Source organism: Bicyclus anynana, chromosome 11, assembly GCF_947172395.1.
Source record: "Bicyclus anynana chromosome 11, ilBicAnyn1.1, whole genome shotgun sequence".
In the NCBI taxonomy this organism is placed as follows: domain Eukaryota; kingdom Metazoa; phylum Arthropoda; class Insecta; order Lepidoptera; family Nymphalidae; genus Bicyclus; species Bicyclus anynana.
The window spans coordinates 1,900,265-1,920,020 of record NC_069093.1 but is presented as its reverse complement, the minus strand read 5'-3'; the positions used below and the strand labels follow the sequence as shown (position 1 = coordinate 1,920,020).

At 36.2% G+C, this 19,756-nt stretch overlaps 2 protein-coding genes across 3 annotated transcripts in view; one reads left to right on the top strand and one right to left on the bottom strand.

Annotated features, from left to right (window-relative positions):
- LOC112056878 (uncharacterized) overlaps window positions 1-8,225 on the bottom strand; it is a 32,640-nt gene extending 24,415 nt beyond the window's left edge. The window contains exons 1-2 of the mRNA XM_052884501.1: window positions 7,668-8,225; window positions 6,660-6,813 (exon numbers count right to left, since the gene is read on the bottom strand). Of these exons, the coding sequence (XP_052740461.1) occupies window positions 6,660-6,813; window positions 7,668-7,854 (341 nt within the window). The 5' untranslated portion in view covers window positions 7,855-8,225. The remainder of the gene's footprint in view (window positions 1-6,659; window positions 6,814-7,667) is intronic.
- A 212-nt stretch (window positions 8,226-8,437) lies between these two features.
- On the top strand, window positions 8,438-19,261 carry LOC112056879 (diphthine methyltransferase). Of its 2 annotated transcripts, XM_024097368.2 has the most exons (6): window positions 8,438-8,688; window positions 8,874-9,065; window positions 15,729-15,871; window positions 16,927-17,394; window positions 17,852-17,987; window positions 18,927-19,261. In XM_024097368.2, the coding sequence occupies exons 2-6, from the start codon at window positions 8,878-8,880 to the stop codon at window positions 19,225-19,227; spliced, it is 1,236 nt and encodes a 411-aa protein (XP_023953136.1). In that variant the 5' UTR covers window positions 8,438-8,688; window positions 8,874-8,877; the 3' UTR covers window positions 19,228-19,261. The 2 variants fall into 2 exon arrangements, with proteins under 2 accessions (XP_023953136.1, XP_023953135.1); XM_024097367.2 differs by lacking the exon at window positions 8,874-9,065 and having other exon boundaries at window positions 8,440-8,688.
- The last annotated feature ends 495 nt before the right edge of the window (window positions 19,262-19,756 follow it).

The following is a 19,756-nucleotide window of genomic DNA, read 5'->3' as shown; positions in this document are numbered from 1 at the left end:
TGGCTTCCCGAGATTTGCGAAAACTGATAATTTTGATGATATGAATGTTTGCTACTCTTTCACGCCTCGACTACTGAACCTAATTAGCTGATATTTGGTACTAAGTTATGTTATAGTCTGAATTACCATATAGGCTACTTTTTATCCCGGAAAAATCCATGGTTCCCGAGGGATTTGTGAAATACTTAATACCACGCTAGTATTTAATAAAAAACAGCCTTGACTACTAAATTTGAGACAGTCAAATAAGGGTGGAGCCACACGGCGCCGCCTGGAGACGTTATGCCGCGTCGCTGTACACACGTGGCGTGCAGAGTGTGCCTGCGGCGCGGCGTGGGAACGCACCGTGTGGCTTCTCCCTTATTCTTTCTATACGGGTTCCATATACGGATTTTGTTTGAAATATTATCCCACTTCTGCTACCTGTTACAAATGAAGAGAGCTATGACTTATGCCTGCAATGCGTCGACAAAAATCAAATTTCAAGGATATCTAGTGTAAGTATTATCGCCGCGTTGCAACGACTTGCGGTACGGTCGGCTTCAGTGTGCTCGTGGCGTTCGAGCCGTCCACATCTCTTGTTGTGTAATTCTTTATGGGTTACTTGGGATAGGCGGGGAGAGTGACTTGAGTGGAAAAGGGAAGTGCTTGTTAACAGTTAAAAGTACCTTTAACCCTACACACAACGTTCACAAGTGCGTGACTCAAGGTCATTCTCTGCTATTCTAGGGTTTTATTTTGGTTACAGTTTGTCTGACAAATGTTGTGAATCATAACCTTTGTTTAACATTAGTTTTCTTATTATTGTAATCACTTGTGAGTCTGCTGAAATAAGATTCCTCAAAATGGGGTTACAAATAAAATATGCCAACATTGTACATTGTCATACAGGTTACAGCAACTTGGCGTCTCGACAAAGTAAAACAACTTATTCATTTCAAGTTGTACGTATATATTATATGATTACTTTGACAATGGATTCACATTCGTATAAACTCCAAATTATTGATCGACATGGAAACCAGTGTTATGCAATGAAACATCGTGCTAGTTGCGATCAATTGACTGTATTAATCATATACGAGTACTTTAGATCTCAAATGACAGATACATTTGTAAGAAGTTTCATATTTATAACAGCTGTGCTATACCCGATAATTTTACCCTTGGAGATCAAATTTCATTGACGAATTCGACGACGAAGCAGCGATGGGAAGACGACATCGCTCAAGCGGTGGATGAAGGATGGAGGATGAAGGAAATTGGATTGACCAAGGCAAGTATAGGGGAAGGTGGAAAAGGTTGAGAGAGGCCGATAGCCAAAATGGGATCCTATCCTAAATACTTTAGGTTTAAGCACGTTTACGTTAAACACTCTTAATATTAACTAACACTACATATGAAGTACATTTGTTAATAAATAAAGAACTATCACAATGTAAAATGTAAAAATTGGGTATACTGGGATAAAAAGGCTTTATAATTATTATTATTAGTTTAAAGGATTAGGATAAAGTGGAATATTGTAACTAACACAATGATTAACAACTTCAACTAGTTGTGCATAGTTCAAGTCACTCAAGCGTAGCCAATATGCAGCCAACCTAAACGCAAACCACATAACTGACCATAGGGATGATGACAGTTTTTTAAATTGTATATAAATTAAGAGTACGCTAATAGTAAAGCAGTTTTGTAAAAGGAACAGGGTATCTGCGATCATTACTTTCGGAGCTATAGCGATTTAAAGGGTCAGATTTGCGTCACTGCCGCGGATCCCTGAAAAACGCTCCATACAAAATGGCACGATTTAGTGACGTCGTTGGCTCGCTGATCGTTAGTTTTGTATGGGCGTTCAAACAAAATTACTAATATCTTTGTTATTTGTGCGTTTATGTTTATAGTTCATTTATTGAAAAAATGTCACATTTAATGTAAGGAATCTAAAACTGTATGAATTTTCATCTAATTACGATAAAAAAAAAGTTAATAGATTTTGTAATTTTATAATCTTATTTATTTTGCAAATATCCTGACTATCTTTGCCTTTTATGTATAAATTAGTTAACATTGACTTTATTTACCCGAATGTATCATAAAAATCAATATATTCAAACCTAGTCATCATCCCCATTTCAGTAAGCCAAAGTAATAAAAATTGCTTTTAAAGTCTGTAGTTTTTTTTCCACCCCTAAAACCGAAAAAAGTAAATAACCGTTTGTTCTTCCTATCATTTAATCTACCAAATTTAAACGGTCCCCATGACGCTTTAGTAACTGCAAATTTAGCATCCCGAGCTACCCTACTACAAGAAATAAAAGGTACATAAAGGCTATAGCTATAGAGCATTTGTATTGACAACCAAGCCATCGAGGTAATGTATTGTGTTGATATAAGAATCAATCACGAATGAAGTAAGTAATACGTACTTACTAACGTAATGAATATGCTGAAGTAATACAATACAGCAGGAAGCAGGCGAATGCGAGATTATAGTTCTGTTAGTATATACAACACCTGCCATTCTAAACTTGTACCTAGTTAAAAATACGAGTACCTGTTACGGATTTTTAAAAAATCCTGCTAATATTATAAAGTCGTACGTACGTACTACGAATGTATGGATTTTTGTTACTAAATGATTTGGCTGAAATGGATATAGATTATATACTGGATTAACACACTCACACAGGTTACTTTTATCGTAAAAAAATACATGGATTTGATAAAAAAATAATCTCAGCAGACGAAGTCATTGGCGTTTGTAAATAAACAAAAAAAAACAAAACCTTAATCGAGCTGAAAATCGAACCTATAGCAACATGTTTTTTCTGAATGTGTAAGTGCCTCCTAAAAGGCTCCTTAAAGGGACCTCAGCGGCGTCACCGGGGGGTTTGAGGAAGCGCAGAAGCTGCTAAGGCCTGGAGGCAGAAGCAGAGTAGATGGGCGGAACGACTCTCTAAGGGCGTCTCCTCTGAGACTCGGACCTCGGCTTAGAGGAACTTTTTGTGCAACGTCAAAACCTCCGTAACTAAAAAAACTCGTAATAGCAAAGCGAAGTCCATATTCGTGGGCACATGAGATTCATCTCCTTAAATAGTTATACTACAGGCAACAACCTTGTAAGTTGATACACGCGTTTATGTCTCGACTTGTGTAACCAATATTGATTTTCAAAAAACCGGATATAAACTAGAATTTATGATATGTCTGCGTCAATACATAAATGTAGTAACTAGATTTGACTGAGGTGCACCGGAACAGACTAATTTATTAATTACTAGCAGAACCTCCCGTTTTCACCAGTGTAGACACCATTCTCGTGGGAATACAGGCATAAAATATAGCCTATGTTCATCATCATCATCATTAACAGCTGATGGACTGAGGCCTATGTCCACTGGTGGACATAGGCCTCTTGCATGGGCTTCCAATCACAGCCTATGTTATATAATAATCCCTCCCTGATAATTTAGCTTTCTGATTAGTGAAAGAATTTTTGAAATCAGTACAGTAGATTTTGAGTTCATTCGTTACGTTAAGAATATAAATGTAGATAAATTCTTTAAATATTAATTCCTTATCACAAATTCGTTTTATTATTTAATTCTAAAATATTTCACCTGGACTGCGTTTCCAGCTGAAAATTGGTGCGGAATAAAATAGTTTTTTTTTAATTCTTTACAAGTTAGCTTTTGATTACAATCTCACCATATAGTAAGTGATGATGCAATCTAAGATGGAAACGGGCTAACTAGTTAGGAGGATGAAATTCCACACCTCTTTTGGTTTCTACACGACATCGTATCGGAACGCTAAATCGCTTGGTCGGTAATCTTTGCCGGTAGGCAACTAGCGACGGTCGAAGCCTCCCGCTAGCCAGACCTGGACTAATTAAGAAAACCTCAATCTACCTAGTCGGAGATCGAACCCAGGACCTCCATCTTGTAAATTTACTGCCCATTACCACGGCGACACGGAGGCCGTAAATGCGGTTTATGGAGTATATTGATTTATTCATCCGGGGATTTTTTTATTATTACCATTACCTTTATTTATATTTACCATTACCAGACGGGGATCGAAACCAGGACCTCCATCTTGTAAATTCACTGCCCATACCATTGCCACACAGAGCCCGTAAATGTAAATGGTTCGATCCCCGGTTGGGTATAGATTGAGGTTTTCTTAATTGGTCCAGGTCTGGCTGGCGGGAGGCTTCAGCCGTCGTTAGTTACAATACCGGCTTTATGGAGTATATTCTGAATTTGTTGGTACCTTTTTCTAGATTAAACGACAAATCGCAGGCTATTATCCTGGTCCTTGAGCAATATGTTACGTGCTCGAGTGGCAGTAGAGACGTAAGGGTAATACAACCTACTTGAAATATTGTAGTGTGCGATAACCAAAGGTGCTTTATGCTCTTTCTAATTAATATAAAAAGCTAAGTAAAAATCTGAAGCGGTAAAGGTAGAGTCAAAACCTAGAGGTTACGGGTTCGATCCCCGCCCGCTAGATTATTGTATTACTAATATTTGTAATTTTGTTTGAAAGCTCATACAATTTTGACGATCTCTCTCAACGACAACGTCTTTCTTTTGTGTTTTGAATGGAGTGTTTTTTAGCAATCCGTGGCAGCGCCGCAAAATTGATTAATTAAAAAAAATTTGACGATATAGAGCCTGTAGCTCCGAAAGTATTGATCACAGATACCCACTTACTTGTTCAAAATCGCTTTACTATTTATTATGTTTACTTAACTATATTAATTTATATTTATAGTATACAATTAAAAAAAGAAATTGGTTGAGAAAATTGGTAATAAGCCGAGAAATGTTTCATTGTGATAAAACAAAACTATAACATTTAATTTTAAAGAATTTATTTATTTTTACACGTAAACGAGCCGTGATAGCCCAGTGGATATGACCTCTGCCTCCGCTTCCGGAGGGTGTAGGTTCGAATCCAGTCCGGGGCATGCACCTCCAATTTTTCAGTTGTGTGCATTTTAAGAAATTAAATATCACGTGTCTCAATCGGTGAAGGAAAACATCGTGAGGAAACCTGCATACCAGAGAATTATCTTAATTCTCTGCGTGTGTGAAGTCTGCCAATCCGCATTGGGCCAGCGTGGTGGACTATTGGCCTTACCCCTATAATTCTGAGAGGAGACTCGAGCTCAGCAGTGAGCCGAATATGGGTTGATGACGACGACACGTAAACTAACACATGTCCCATTCTGTTCTAAAGGAATCAATTTAAAACACAATAAAAGTTAATAACAATTAGCAATGTAACACACATTTTGAATTACTGTCCGTCATTTGTTTGAAAACATTAATTGGTGTTAATAAGCTCAGAGAACATAAAGTATAGGATGCGGGCCTTTATTAAGGATAAACATATACATAAAGGTGATCGCAGATTATCTCCGTACGTAACTTACACTAAGAAACACTTATTACTAAGATTTATAAAAACGATCAGCTTTGCTGCGTCGAATTTTCGCTTTGTTTATAAAATGTTACATTACTCGCGTAACCTTAAGGTTTTGAATCCTTTTCATTCTGAGGTAATATTTTATTATAGCCTTTTTTGTACTACCTTCTGACAAAGATACTGAAGTCTCAAATTAACATGTTTAATTTTTAAAAATTCCGATTAAATAAATAAATATTGTACATTAATATCGAAAGACTTCATAAAGGTATTTTCCTATTTACTGAATGAACGACGTTCTTAGCAAAAGCTCGTGTGCGTTACGTACAAACGAACAAATATGCGATCGCCGTAACTATTGTACGAGTTTGGTAAAGTAGGGCATAACACAAAGTCCCTGCAAGATTTTCATTTAAAGTAAAAAAAATCTTTGTTGAAGCTTTTTAATTATGCATAGTAGGTACTTTACTTTCTGTTGAAAATTGTGTAATCATCTCTGAATATTCTTTTGTCACGTGATGAAACCATCTATAGGCCATTGTAATATTTAACTTTAAATGCAGATTATGTAAATTATGTAATAAGTAAGAATTACGAAAGTAATTTATGAAGATTGTAATTTCGTACATTTTATGAGCTACTAGACCAGCAGTCCTGTCTGTAGAAATACCTATTAAAAATGTCAATAGCTCAAGGGATATAAAACTAAATTTAGTAGGATACAAAATCATTTGATTAAAATAAGAGTAGGTAAAATAAAAATAATATAAAAAATTCCTTTTTTTACTACGCGGGTAAAACTGCGTGGCGTCTACTAGTAATATTACAAAGAGATTTGATTTTAGTTTATTTGTTATGATTTAACTGAAACAGTTATTTAAATTTGTTTTAGAGGAAAATATCCCATTGTAGTGTGTAATAATAACATATTGTAAAGAAAGGTATTTAATAGATATAAAAATCAGGATATAACTGCTGTTATATCTGGCAGCAACCAGTAAAAGATTTGTAATATTAGACATTATATTTTGTAATTATTGTAAGTAAACATTTCAAATATTTATATGTATTAAAATCAATTATTATTATGAGTATATTCTTAAGTTAATTGACTCTCAAGTCAGCGTTTACAATATCAAGCCAACACTTTTAAGGGTGGCCTCGGGATTTCGCTCCAGAGACTGAGACAATAATGTATATAACTGTGTGTGATAACTTACCCCTTTTCTCTGATAGAGTGAAGTTGCTTTGGTGTCAAAGGATGTGGTTCAACCCCAGCGTCGAGGGCGGCTGCATCCAGTTCGTCACATGGTGGTGGTATTATGATGTCAGAGGGTCTGTTACCAGGGCCCGTGAATCTTGATTGTGGGAGCACTGTGGAGGAATTTAACACACTCGCATTATTGCATTATAAGTAATTGTGTCTTAGCGATTCAGAACAAAATAAAACAAAATTAATTTATTTCAAGTAGGCTTAGTTTACAAGCATTTTTGAAACATCAAGTTTGAATATTTTTAATGACTATCACCGGTTAGGAAGGTAGGTTTTGCAGAGAAGAGCTGGCAAGAAACTCAAAAATTGCTCATTAATATTAATTTACAATAACTATTGTAGTAACTATTGTAAGTTCTATTGAATTTTTTCATAAACTTGTAGACATGACACAAGGCCAGCTGAAGAGTACCCTAAACCGACGAACTTGTATGACACAATCAAGTTTGATGAGAATGGAAGAAAAAAGAGAGATATGCAAAGATTTTAGCATGTTGAAGGATGTGGCCTCTACCAAGCCCTATCTATGGAAATGAAATGATTTTTTTGATTGGTCAATGTGTATGGCAGTGCAATGGTAACCATTTCACTGCCATACATACACAATACTGACAACATATGATTATTATAGGGAAAAGGGAGAAAATATATATCAAAACTTTCTAAATAAAGTAAGTAATAAAGTATGTCCAATTGGAAAAAAAATTCTTTGTTTATAATATAATAATATAGTGTGTTGAACAGATGGTAAAAACTTCGAATGCAAATACAATTCCTAATCATATTCCGCTAACAAATAGAAAAAATTAAAATTTATCAAACTGTCTGGCACAAAGGCATGTGTTTTATACCAAGCACTATTTAAGTGAGGAATTAGTAATTTATATGTTGCCCCAGATTTAGTGAAACTCTCAAGGTGTCTTTGATTAATATGAATTAATAAATATAAACTTACCAATAGGAAAAGTTTTCCAATGGTAAAGAAAGTCCTCAGCCACTTGCTTGATGTTGTTCACGAGCTGCTCCACTTCGGGCGGAGCTCCCACCAGCTGCACGTCGAAGCGCAAGGGCTCCCGCTCTGGCGCCGGAGTCTCCAGTACCAGAGAATTGGGTCGAGAGACCCGCTCGCCCTCCCCAGACATTTTAACCCTATTCTAACCAACTTCCCCTCAATTTATTTACACTAATCGCATAATGAGTGCAGTGGGCGCTGTGGGCGGAGATATCACTTGACACCGACCACTTATTGTTTTATTATTTACATTCATTTGATCAATTTAGAAAACTATGGGAACAACGCGACACCGGAATGCATTTCTTATATAAGACTGGACGCGGTGCGGTAACATCGTTCTATATTTGAGGCGGCATGCAACGGCCCCGGGTATTTTAAAGATAAAAGTAAAAAATAATTAAAAGAAACAGATATTTTTGACGAGATCCTCTGCGGAACGATTTGCTTTTTTCTTTGTCTTTTTGACAATTTGACATAAGTCTAATGACATTTGGAGTTGATTGAACGCCATTTTTTATTTGTTTTATTTTTACATTTTACGGTAATTTAAAAGATATAAATTATGCTTAGTTACTATTACAACTAAATAATTTACCACTGACTAGTATCTATATAAATATTTTAGTCGTTAGAACTTCTACAGAACGCATACGTGTCACGTTTATTATTTTTTGAGCACAATTCGTCTGAGGCACAGAATGTCTATGTTCATTGTTGATTGTTGATTTTTTTTCGTTCGATGTCACAAATATTAATTGTCTATGGACTGTGTTTCTTTTTGTGTCAATGTGGATTGTGGTGTAATTTCGATCTTGTTTAGAAAATACGGGTTTTATTTATGAAATTCATTTGCATTTACAATATATTTGATACATTCCAACGTCTGTACAGCTTCAACTATTTTAAGTGCATTGTTATCGCAAGTGTAGCGGTTTTGAGGAAACCGACGTGATCGTGTTGGGTATGTCCTAAATTGACTTTAATTTTATCTTATTATTGTCTTTATTCGTTTTATTTGGCCGGTGAAGCGTACAATTTGTGTGAATTTCTCAATTGACGTTTAGTATTTATTTATTTCGGTAAGTTTGGCTCTGCTAATAGATTAATTCAGTTAGTTTTTTTACGTTAACGCTGTTCTCTTTTCAGTGATATGGAGGCGATGGACATTCAGGCTGTCGAGTCAAAGTTAAGCGATGTGACGGTGACTGCGATACCAATGAGTGGGAAGAGTACTCACAAGGATTTATCAATAAGCGGTAACAGCCATGCTACTATTTCCACCGTTCCTGCGTCGTCTCCATCGTCAGTCGGGAAAGACAAGGACAATGGTATGTCAAAGTATGCTCAACTGCTCGCCGTCATTGAAGAGATGGGTAAGGAAGTAAGACCCAGCTACTCAGGGAGCCGCAGCTCAGCTGAGCGGCTCAAACGCGGCATCGTACACGCTCGTATTTTGGTCAGAGAGTGTCTCATAGAGACAGAAAGATCGGCGAGACAGTAGTTTTATGTAGCTATGTGTCACAGTCAATTGTAGGTCTCTCAGTCTTCGTGAGCTGTTATGTTATATCATTTTACAATACCAGGCTACTTAAAAAATGATAGTTCAATTGAATCCTCTTAATATTTACTGTAAACTGCGTAACAAACAAATTTACAAGACATGGATATTCTAATTTTTATAACACTTAAGAGAAACACTAGAATAAAGTCAAATATATAATTCAGGGTACTTAGACATTAAATAAATGAACAACTTTGTGTGACACAATGAGTTAAAATTTTAATATTTACCTCATATTTTGTTAATAGATGAAGATTTTATTCAGGTCCCCAAAGAGACAACTATCCGCTTTACAAAGTATACCTTATTATCTAAACTCTTGCATATATTTATTAATGTTAAAGTTTTATGATAAGGAAATTTTGGCAGTTGTGATTCCATACAGTAATCAACATTGTGTAGTTGTGGCAAATATATTTAAGCTTTACACAAATAAGAAAACTTTATAATTAATATGACATGAATATTAATTTAGTTTAATATAATTTTAAGCAACTTAGCAGTGCAGTGATAGCCCAGTGGATATGACTCTGGATGATGCAGGTTCAAATTTGGTCCAGGGCATGAACCTCCAACTTTTCAGTAGTGTGCTATTTAAGAAATTAAATGTCACATATCTCAAAGGGTGAAGGAAAACATAGTGAGGAGACCTGCATACCAGAGATTTTTCTTAATTCTCTGTGTGTGCAAAGTCTGGCAATTTGCATTGTGCCCGCATGGTGGACTAATGCCTAAACCCTCTCTTTCTGTGAGGAGACTCGAGCTCAGCAGTGAGCCGAATTTGAGTTGATAACAAAAGCAATATAACTGATATTGTGTTATGTTGAAAATCTCACTGTATGATTAATATGCTACTGCTAGTTTTCTGAATTGCTGCTTCTGAAGTGCTTTACTGCTTCATAATTATCATTAAATGTTGAATTTCTTTTTATTATTCTACAAAATACATATTAGTAAATAATTATTTAGTGGAATATAAGAAAAATAATGTGATAATTTGTGAAAGTTTGCTAATTTAGTATTACAACACGTATATAAACTTAAGTGTTATATTCATGTCATATTGATACTCGATACATTGTACAAATATAATAAATGTCCTGAACTAACCACAGGCTGTGATCGCAACATTTATTGTGAACATCTACCTCAAATGCAAAAAAAAAATATATTAATATTTTTAAACTTTTTAATGAACAGTGTTGTATGTTTACGAGCAACATTTAATAGTTGAAATGAAAGCTGTGGAAACATAGTTGTTAGTATAATCTGTGCACAACATAGAACAATGACAAGATCCTTTAAAGTGATGTTATTTCTGGTCTGATGATATTATATTAGTGGCTGTACAATTTTGACAGGGTATTACATTTTCTTCTTCATATTTCATAATTTTTCTAGCTATTTGTCGACTAAGCATATCCTTCGGAAATTTGTTGTTATTTTATTTTCAAAATCTGACATAATGGCATTAGTATCTGACAGTAAAGTACTTTTAGCCGAAACAGAATCTGAAAATGTAAAAATTTAATGCAAAACTTACTAATCATTTTTGCACATAATACAGACAGATTTAACTTTGTTACACAAAATAAAAGACAATCTGAATAAAACTAAGTTGACATTGAATGTACCTACCCTAGTCCTGTTTTGAAACAACTCATATAAAATTTTAAACCTTAATTTAGTAATCAGCTATGTAATCAACTCCCTGATTTTTCCTTATATGGCTACAAGAAAAAAACAATTTAAAATATAATTAATAACAATAATTAATCAAAGACAATGAATAAAGTCTGTATAATTTGAATATTTAATTATTTATACATAATTATGATTATAGTGAATACCCTGTCATTGAAATAAATTAAAACTGTAATGTTTTTAGCCTTATGTGTGACCTCAATTTTAGGATATTATAGTTTTTAAGTGAAATGTGCTCATTATTTTTTTTCTTAGTTATTATTTTCGTAGTTAAGTTGTATATATAATATTTTAGTTTTTAATAAAGGTAATCCACCTTACTCAACTCAAGTTTCAAGATTATTGCAAAATGTAAAAGGGACAAATATCAGAATGACTTACATTATTAAAAAAATATTGCAGTATAAATTAACCTGATAGTAAATTGAATAGTTAGTTCAAATAATATACAAATAAATATATTTTAAATAAATGATAAATTTAAATAATACCTTCAATATCTTGTATCAGTTGATAAAGAATTGCAGTAAAATTTGATTTTTTTTCAGGATTTTTATTTTGTCTTTGTAAATAAATATATCAATACAAAAAATATGACAAAAAGCTTTTAGTGGTCAGCTTAAGCTTTAAAAAAAAAATCAAAATTCATTTATTTCAAGTAGGCTCAATTTACAAGCACTTTTGACACGTCAGTTGACTATTTGTAAAGATTCTAACACTGGTTTGGAAGGCAGGTTCTGCTGAGAAGATAGTTGCTTCGATGACCTAAACACCTAAAACTTTGTGTTGTGCAGCTTAAACCAGGATGATCTAAAAGAAACTTTACATCATCCTGTAACCATAGAAAAGCTCACCCTGTAGACTTCATACAACTTCAAGCTACAAAGTGGCGATTTTTGGAGTGTATGATTGTTCTTTCAAGTTTTATTGTAATTGTTTTTGACTCTAGTATGAGAGCAGTTAAAATTAGAAAAAAAACAATCAATCATTTTTAGAATCATTGAAACAATATATTAGGTATATATTTTATTTTATCTCTAAGTCATTCGAGTATATTGTCCCATATTTTAAAAAAATGTCAAAAAGTTTGGTCCAACTGCCGTTGATGTATACTTGATAGCGAGTAATTAGTTATAAGAAGAAATTACGAAATAGATTTTAATATAAAGATAAGTTACCATTAACTAATAGCGTACTTACAACTTACATAAACTTAAAATTATTATTACTTAATTATCCTTAGAAAGTCCATTTTCCAATTAATATATTTTATATTAATATTATTACATTTTCATCTACTCTTATTATACATTAAAATTTAATCGAAATTGTATTGGTGTATATAAAATACGAGTTGGTATCTTTTTTGAAAACCTTTTGTATATTTGTTTTGTATTTTAACTTCTAAACCTAGGTACTTTATATACCCAAGTCTTGTATGAAAACTTATTATTGTAAGTAACAGCTGATTATTTTCTTGTCAGTTTTCTGTAAGTTTTATGTTTATGAATTTTAGTCATTACATTTTCATTGTAGTCTTGAAGTTTCAAATTTGTATCTCCATACAAAGTTTTGCCATTTATAAAAGTATTGAAAAATATTTTCATTATGCACCAATTATTCAAAAACAATCTTGAATTTACGCCAACTCACAATATTTATAATGTACATACTTATCCAAAACAATGTTAATTCAATTGGCACTATGATTAGCTAGTTCAACTTTTTCTTCTCTGATTGTGTAAGTGCCGAGCTTTAATGGGACTTCACCGGCGTCACTGGGGGGTTTGGGCGAGCGCAGAAGCATCGCCTGATGGGTCCCGAAGGGAGAAGCATAGTAGATGGGAGGAACAACTCGCAAGGGCGTGTCCCTTGAGAGTCGGACCTCGGCTTAGAGAGCCGTTCGGGAAGGGTGTTTTGGTCTGAGGGCGCCCTCGAGATAGTCAATTACAACCCCACGTCTAGGTGACGTCAGATATCGGGTTGTAGTTTGTGTTTGTGTTGCCTGGGAAGCATTGTCGTTTATGTCATTGTCAGGATCGTAAAGGACGTTTTTTGGACGTCTAAATCTACAATCAGTGTTGGAATCGGGGGTGTAGATGCAAGCCTCAACCACTTTGGTTTGGGGTGGGTGGCGGCTCTCTCAAAATAAGTTTTCGATAGCTCAAAATAAGTTTAGGTCTAGTGTAAATCGTTAAGCGTTTAAACCACGGAGCCGGAGCGCCCGTGATTTGACGTGTGAATCAGTTCTGAAGGACCTGAAGGAGTTTTAGAATCGCCAAACACTACACTAGCGTAGGTCATTATTGGACGGATTTCAATTATGTATAATGATTTCCACAGCCAACTAGCCAATGTATAGCCAACAAAACTATGGGGATTTCTTTTTATATAAACGGGTTATATTGTACTTAAGGTACGCTAAAATAAAGACGCGTGAGGTGACTGCAGGCACGCGCGGCGTGATGCCTCACCGCCGCAACCCTTCGTTACCGCTGATACCTAAAGTGCAGAATGTTCCGAAACGTCTTAAATTTTCAATCGTAGTGTACATGTCTGCATCTACATTACATTATTGATCAGACTATATATCTGCACTAGGTCTCTTCAGTAATAAGTTTTCATATAAAGCATTCAAACGGTTCTCCTAAATACTAAATAGTACCTACCTATTGTAATATGTAAGTGATGAACCATACGACAGTACAAATTTAGTATATTGATATCTAGTATTGTGTGTTGCAAATGTAAAACGTTAGAATATAATATATGTTGAGTAATTCGCTCGTACGCGATAGTATACCGTATTTATTATTCCCGTATGGACTTATTTTTATTATTATGAAATAAATGGATTTAAATTAGTAAATGTAGTTTTATTTCATTGAGTCACAGGTTTTCTTTACTTTTATATGTATGTATAGCTTTCGTAAAGTTCCCAGTTAGGTCAGTGATTAACTCGTTTGGCTGTTATTCATGGGGCCATGGAGTTCGAGAGTTCTGGGTCGAGTTAAAAATAAAATCGAAAAATTAAAAAATAAGTGAAAACCCCAAAATCGGGGGTATTTTTGTAAAAAAATATTGCTTAAACTATGCTAAAAATAAAAAGTTAAAAATAAAATCGAAAAAGTTAAAAATAAAAGTCAATAACCCCAAAAATGGGGGTATCTTTATAAAAAAATATTGCTTACACTATGCTGTGCATGAAAATCTAGATCTAATCTAGTTCTAACGATACGTATCAGTTTTTTTTCTTGGCGGACTCTTTTTAAAATCGACAAAATGTATGGAAATAACGAATCGTCGAACCTGTATAACTTGGTTCAGAGCCCTCCTACAACTTTTATGCCATATTAGCTATTGTTCCAAATGGCTAATTCTAACGAATCGTGCCATTTTTTTTTTGTTGGCCGGCACTTTCAAAAAAGAGCCCAGAAATGTGTGGAGCTTGAATGATCTCCTTTACCTACTCGTAGATAGACTGTCTGGTTCAGTGGTTTGACTATGTGGTTTTGGGTTACGAGGTCCAGGGTTCGGCTACGAAATATTCGGACTTCCTTAAAATTTTTTTGCTTGAAGTTGGGAAGTTGGTGGCGACTGGTGTTACATCCCCGTGCCTCGGAGAACAAGTGCCGACCAAATTTCAAGTAGCCTTAGTTTGCGAGGATTTTCAAAATCAAGTTATGGTGATATTTAGATAGATATACATAGTAGTAGCAATCTAAAATGGAAGCGGGCTAATTTGTTAGGTGTAAGTTGAAAATCCACACCAATTTCGGTTTCTACACGATATAGTACCGGAACGTCTTTGTCGGTCCAGCCTGGGCCAATTAAGAAAACTTCAATCGAACGCAGGACCTCCGTCTTGTATATCCACTGCGCCACGTTAAAATAGTCTAAGAGTTTTGAGGACCTTTCCGGCGCTGTTGGTGATGCTGTGGCTGTGGTTTGCTGAGATTCCAAGCTCGGGGCAGTTTAGGGTTCTATGATTCTATAATTGCCTCTGGTCTAGACGTCTGGCATCGGTTGTGGCTAGATATCGACAAAGACGTATCGCCAAGCAATTTAGCTTTCTGTTATAATGCCGCGTCGAAACTGTCAGGGATACCTATAGGGAGATTATACTTGTAAGTAAGCCTGTTTGCGTTTCCATCTTAAGACTGCAACGTCACTTAACATCAGGTGAGATCACAGTCAAGGTCTAACTTGTCATTGATTAAAAAAAGTTACTTAAATGTTATTTTTAACACGCTTTTAATAGTTTCACTTTTAACTAACTACGTATGTAAGAAAATTCTGGAATCTTTGACCCACTTCCCGATCCCGTCTTCGATTAGGATGAAATTTTGCACACGCTCTGAGTTCTGATGACAATACATGACTAGCTAAGGAACGTCATTACAAATCCAATATGGCAGTCTCCCCAAGATGGTGGACTGGCTGTTTGAAATCCACCCCCATGATATGGATATCAAATGAATGAGGGTTTGCTGCCAAGAATACGATAAAAATAATCACGTGACTTAAATCTTATATAGCGGGCGTCCAAGATGGCGGACAGGCTATTTGATATGCACCCCCATGATAAGGGTATTAAATGAAACGGTTTGCTGTCAGGAATACGAACAAAATAGTCACGTGACTTAAATCCAACATGGCGGATTGGATATATTTGTAATTTTTAGTGCGTGCTAAAAGCGTGTGTTTTATTTATTTGTCTGTTTGTATGTTTTTAGTGCTTGTTTAATGGCGGTGTCATGGAACAATAAGTGTAAGTGGGAGACCGGGTACAGCGCCGACTCGGTGGAGTGGTGTCCCGTCGAGCAGTACCGACACGCGCTCGTGTGCGGCACATACCAACTCGACAAGAGCGATCAAGGCAAGGTTCCTTCTTAAGAAAAATATTCTCACTAACCCTGTAAGAAGTAATTACGACGTTAGAGTCCCAAGGTGCTGGAATGGTGAACCTGAAAGCGCGGGTATTGGTCGACCCCCCACTAGATGGAGGATATATCAAGCGTGTTGGAGGGAACGCTGAATGCTGGCGGCTCGAGACCGTTGTGCTTGGAGGTCCATGCAAGAGGCCTGTTTTTTTTTTTCGTGTTGAGTAAGTGCCGATGGCTCCATGTGGGACCACTACGGCGTCACCGGGGGATTTGGGCGAGCGCAGAAGCATCGCCTGATGAGACCCGAAGGCTGAAATAAAGATAGAGGACGGAATGACTCTCTAAGGGCGTCTCCTATGAGACTCGGACCTCGGCTTAGAGGGCCATTCGGGAGGGTGTAACCGTGATCTGAGTCAATCAGTCCGGACGCCCCCGAGATCGTGAGTTAGAAATCCCACGTCAGGGTGACGTTAGATATCGGGGACCTCGTCTTCGCCGGCGAAGACGCTGTGTTGCTTGTGATTGTGTAGCCTGGGAAGCATTGTCGAAGAGGCCTATGTCCAGCAGTGGACGTCTATCGGCTGATAAGGTAAGTAATTACCTACTTCTGGGAAGCGAATCCAAGAGTTAAATTTTCTCTGCTCTCAATTCCTGGTAGCTTAATATTTCAGGAAGATAGACGTTCCGCGGTTTCACCTGCATACGGTGTAGTTTTTAGTTCCAGTTGAAATACAGGGTAAGACATAACCCTTAGTTATCATTGTTACATTAGTAAAAGAATTTTTTTTTAAATCGATTTAGTGGTTTTTTCGTTAAAGTGTAGCAAACAAACAAACTACTCGTATTAATATTCTCTTGCCAATGAACACTGTAGTTGCCTACCGTACCTACCTACTTAGGTACCTATAGTACGAGCATAGGTTAAAAAAACATTCAGCATTGTTAAACACAGAAAGGTAACGCAGGCCTTCCATCTACAAACGATTTAGGAAACTCAAACGTCCTCTGTCATGTTATAAATTTGTTTGTGCGGTTTTGTAATTTACAGAGACAAAAGATGCAGATCAACCCAAGCAGAAACGCCTCGGCAGAATCTACCTATTTCTACTACACGAAATTACCACAGAAATATCTCCCATCCAAACTATAGACACAGCGGGTGTTCTAGACATGAAATGGTGCCATCACACCATACAAGAACACCCAGTGTTAGCTGTTGTCACTTCCGAAGGTTTCATACAACTATATCAACTGCTAGATGATAGTGGAACTTTGAAATTGGAATTATGGTTAGAAGATGCCATTGGTGGAAACGTGCTCGCGCTCTCCGTTGATTGGTCGACAAATAAAACGTCCAATGATCAACCTTGTTTGGTTGTCAGCGATTCGTCGGGTGGTGTTACGGTTATGCGGGTAGTCGCAACAACTTTAGAGAAAATAGGATTTTGGCAGTCTCATTCTTTTGAAGCGTGGATTGCGGCGTTTAATTACTGGAACCCTAACGTGTTTTATTCAGGTGAGTAGGTTGTACCGTAACTAAGATTTTAAATTTTTCTTACAATTTAGTGGTTTACTTAAATACATACATACCTATATGTAGTTAATACATAAGTAGGTAGGTAGGTATCAGATGGTGTAACATAAAGCTACAATTGTATGTGTATGTATATGTATGTATGTGCTACCTTCTGATCAGTTTGAAGGCGTTTGCCAATCTAGTGTCATGTTATAATTAAAGTCGTTTCTGAAAGACCACAGAAATTTTGTAATTTAAACGGCTTGAATTAAAACATCACTGGCTTGGTACCGCCTTCAAACTGATCAGAAGGTACATAGGTAAGATGTTATTTTTTGCTTTTTAGTTTAAGTTAATTTTTGAGCTGGAAGTCGGTTGAATTTTTTTTATTAAAATTTTTGATAGTTTTTAGAGCTATAATGCGATAGGTATAGGTACTAAGTTTAGCCCTATTCAGGTGGTGACGACTGCATATTTAAGAGCTACGATGTGAGGGTGCCCGACGTCCCGGCCACGACCGACCGCAGCCACGGCGCCGGCGTCACTGCCATACGGAGCCACGTCACTGTGGAACACCAGCTCTTAACTGGCAGGTGAGTTGACATCATCAGCGTCCACTAGACATAGCCTCAGTCCAGGATTAGTCTATAAGCTATTTAAGCAATTGCTTATGGCATCATGTGCAGGGGACACTAGACCGAGACGGCCGAGAATACGTTCGGAACCCTACAAACGTTTTAAATTGACAAAACTGAAAGTTTGCAAGGTAGAGGGAACATTTTTTTTTAATCAGCTTCCACCTTCACACAGGAAGTAAAACTATAAGAAATGTAAACAGTTATTGTTATCAATTGTAAATTATAATACTGTATGACTTTTTCAAAAGAGCAACTGTTGAGTTTCTTGCCGGTATCTTCTCAGCAGGACCTGCCTTCCGAACCGGTGGTAGAATCTTTACAAATAGTCAACTGACGTGTCAAAAGTGCTTGTAAACTGAGCCTACTTGAAATAAATGATTTTTGATTTGATTTGATTTGAAGAATCTTGTATACTTATTAGTTACATATGTTTTTTTTTAATTCGACCAATATTCCCGAGATGCCGTGATGTGGATATGACCTCTGCCTCCGATTCCGGAGAGTGTGGGTTCGAATCCGGTCCGGGGCATGCATCTTTTCAGTTGAGTGCATTTTAAAAAATATCACGTGTCTCAAACGGTGAAGGAAAAATATCGTGAGGACACCGGCATACCAGAGAATATTCATAATTCTCTGCGTGTGTGAAGTCTGCCAATCCCAGGAACTGCTGGTCCGATTTGAAAAATTATTTCAGTGTTAGATAGCCCATTTATCAAGGAAGACTTTAGGCTATATATTTTCACCGTATCCCTACGGGAACGGGGACCACGCGGCGTCAGCTAGTTACGAGTATGATCGATTTAGTGTTTTTTGTATGGTGTGATATTGCAAAACATATAAATAACCAGTAGGTACTTACTCCCACCACGCTTTAGAATCGCTCTTCCATTTCAGTTACGACGAAAAAGTACGTCTATGGGACACGAGGAGTTTGAAGCGTTGCGTTACAGAGACGGATGTAAACGGCGGAGTATGGCGTTTGAAGTGGAGCCCGTCAAATAGTGATGTAGTGCTAGCGGCGTGCATGTACGGAGGGTTCCGCATACTTCGCGCCGAGGATACTATTGAAGTTGTATGCGAGTATCTGGAGCACGAGAGCATAGCGTATGGCGCTGATTGGAAGTTTGATGCGCCTATTGTTGCTACTTGCTCCTTCTATGATTGTTTTATGCACATTGGCGAAATAGTTCTTTAACCAAATATTTAAAAAATAAATATTTTTGTCTATAGTCCATCTTTTATTTGTTAATGTGGTCTAGCAATAAAAAACTAATCGATGTATTGAAATAATAAATAGAAGTCAAATAAGTACCAAACTTTGTTGTATGTTTTCTTTTTATAGTTTTGGCTATTTTTTATTAATCTGCAACTTTGTCTTGTTTTTAAATCAGAAAAACATTTGCCAGTTTACGTTCCATTTTAAAATCTATGAAATCCTTGTTTTTAATAACAGATACACACGAGGAAATATTCCAAAATGTACCTAATATAATTTTAAATTTTTCTTTACCTACTCCATCCATTTTTTTCTTTGTTGTAATTTTTGCTTTGATGATAAAACTAACATACAAGCATAATATTTTGCTAATACATAGTTATATAACATAGATTATGATGTCTATGTTAGTACCTATAGCCCAATAATATATTAGGCGAAACCAAAAGTAACAGCCCCCCTAGCCAAGTGGCACGTCGATTCTCTTTCTACGATCGCTAACGCTTTG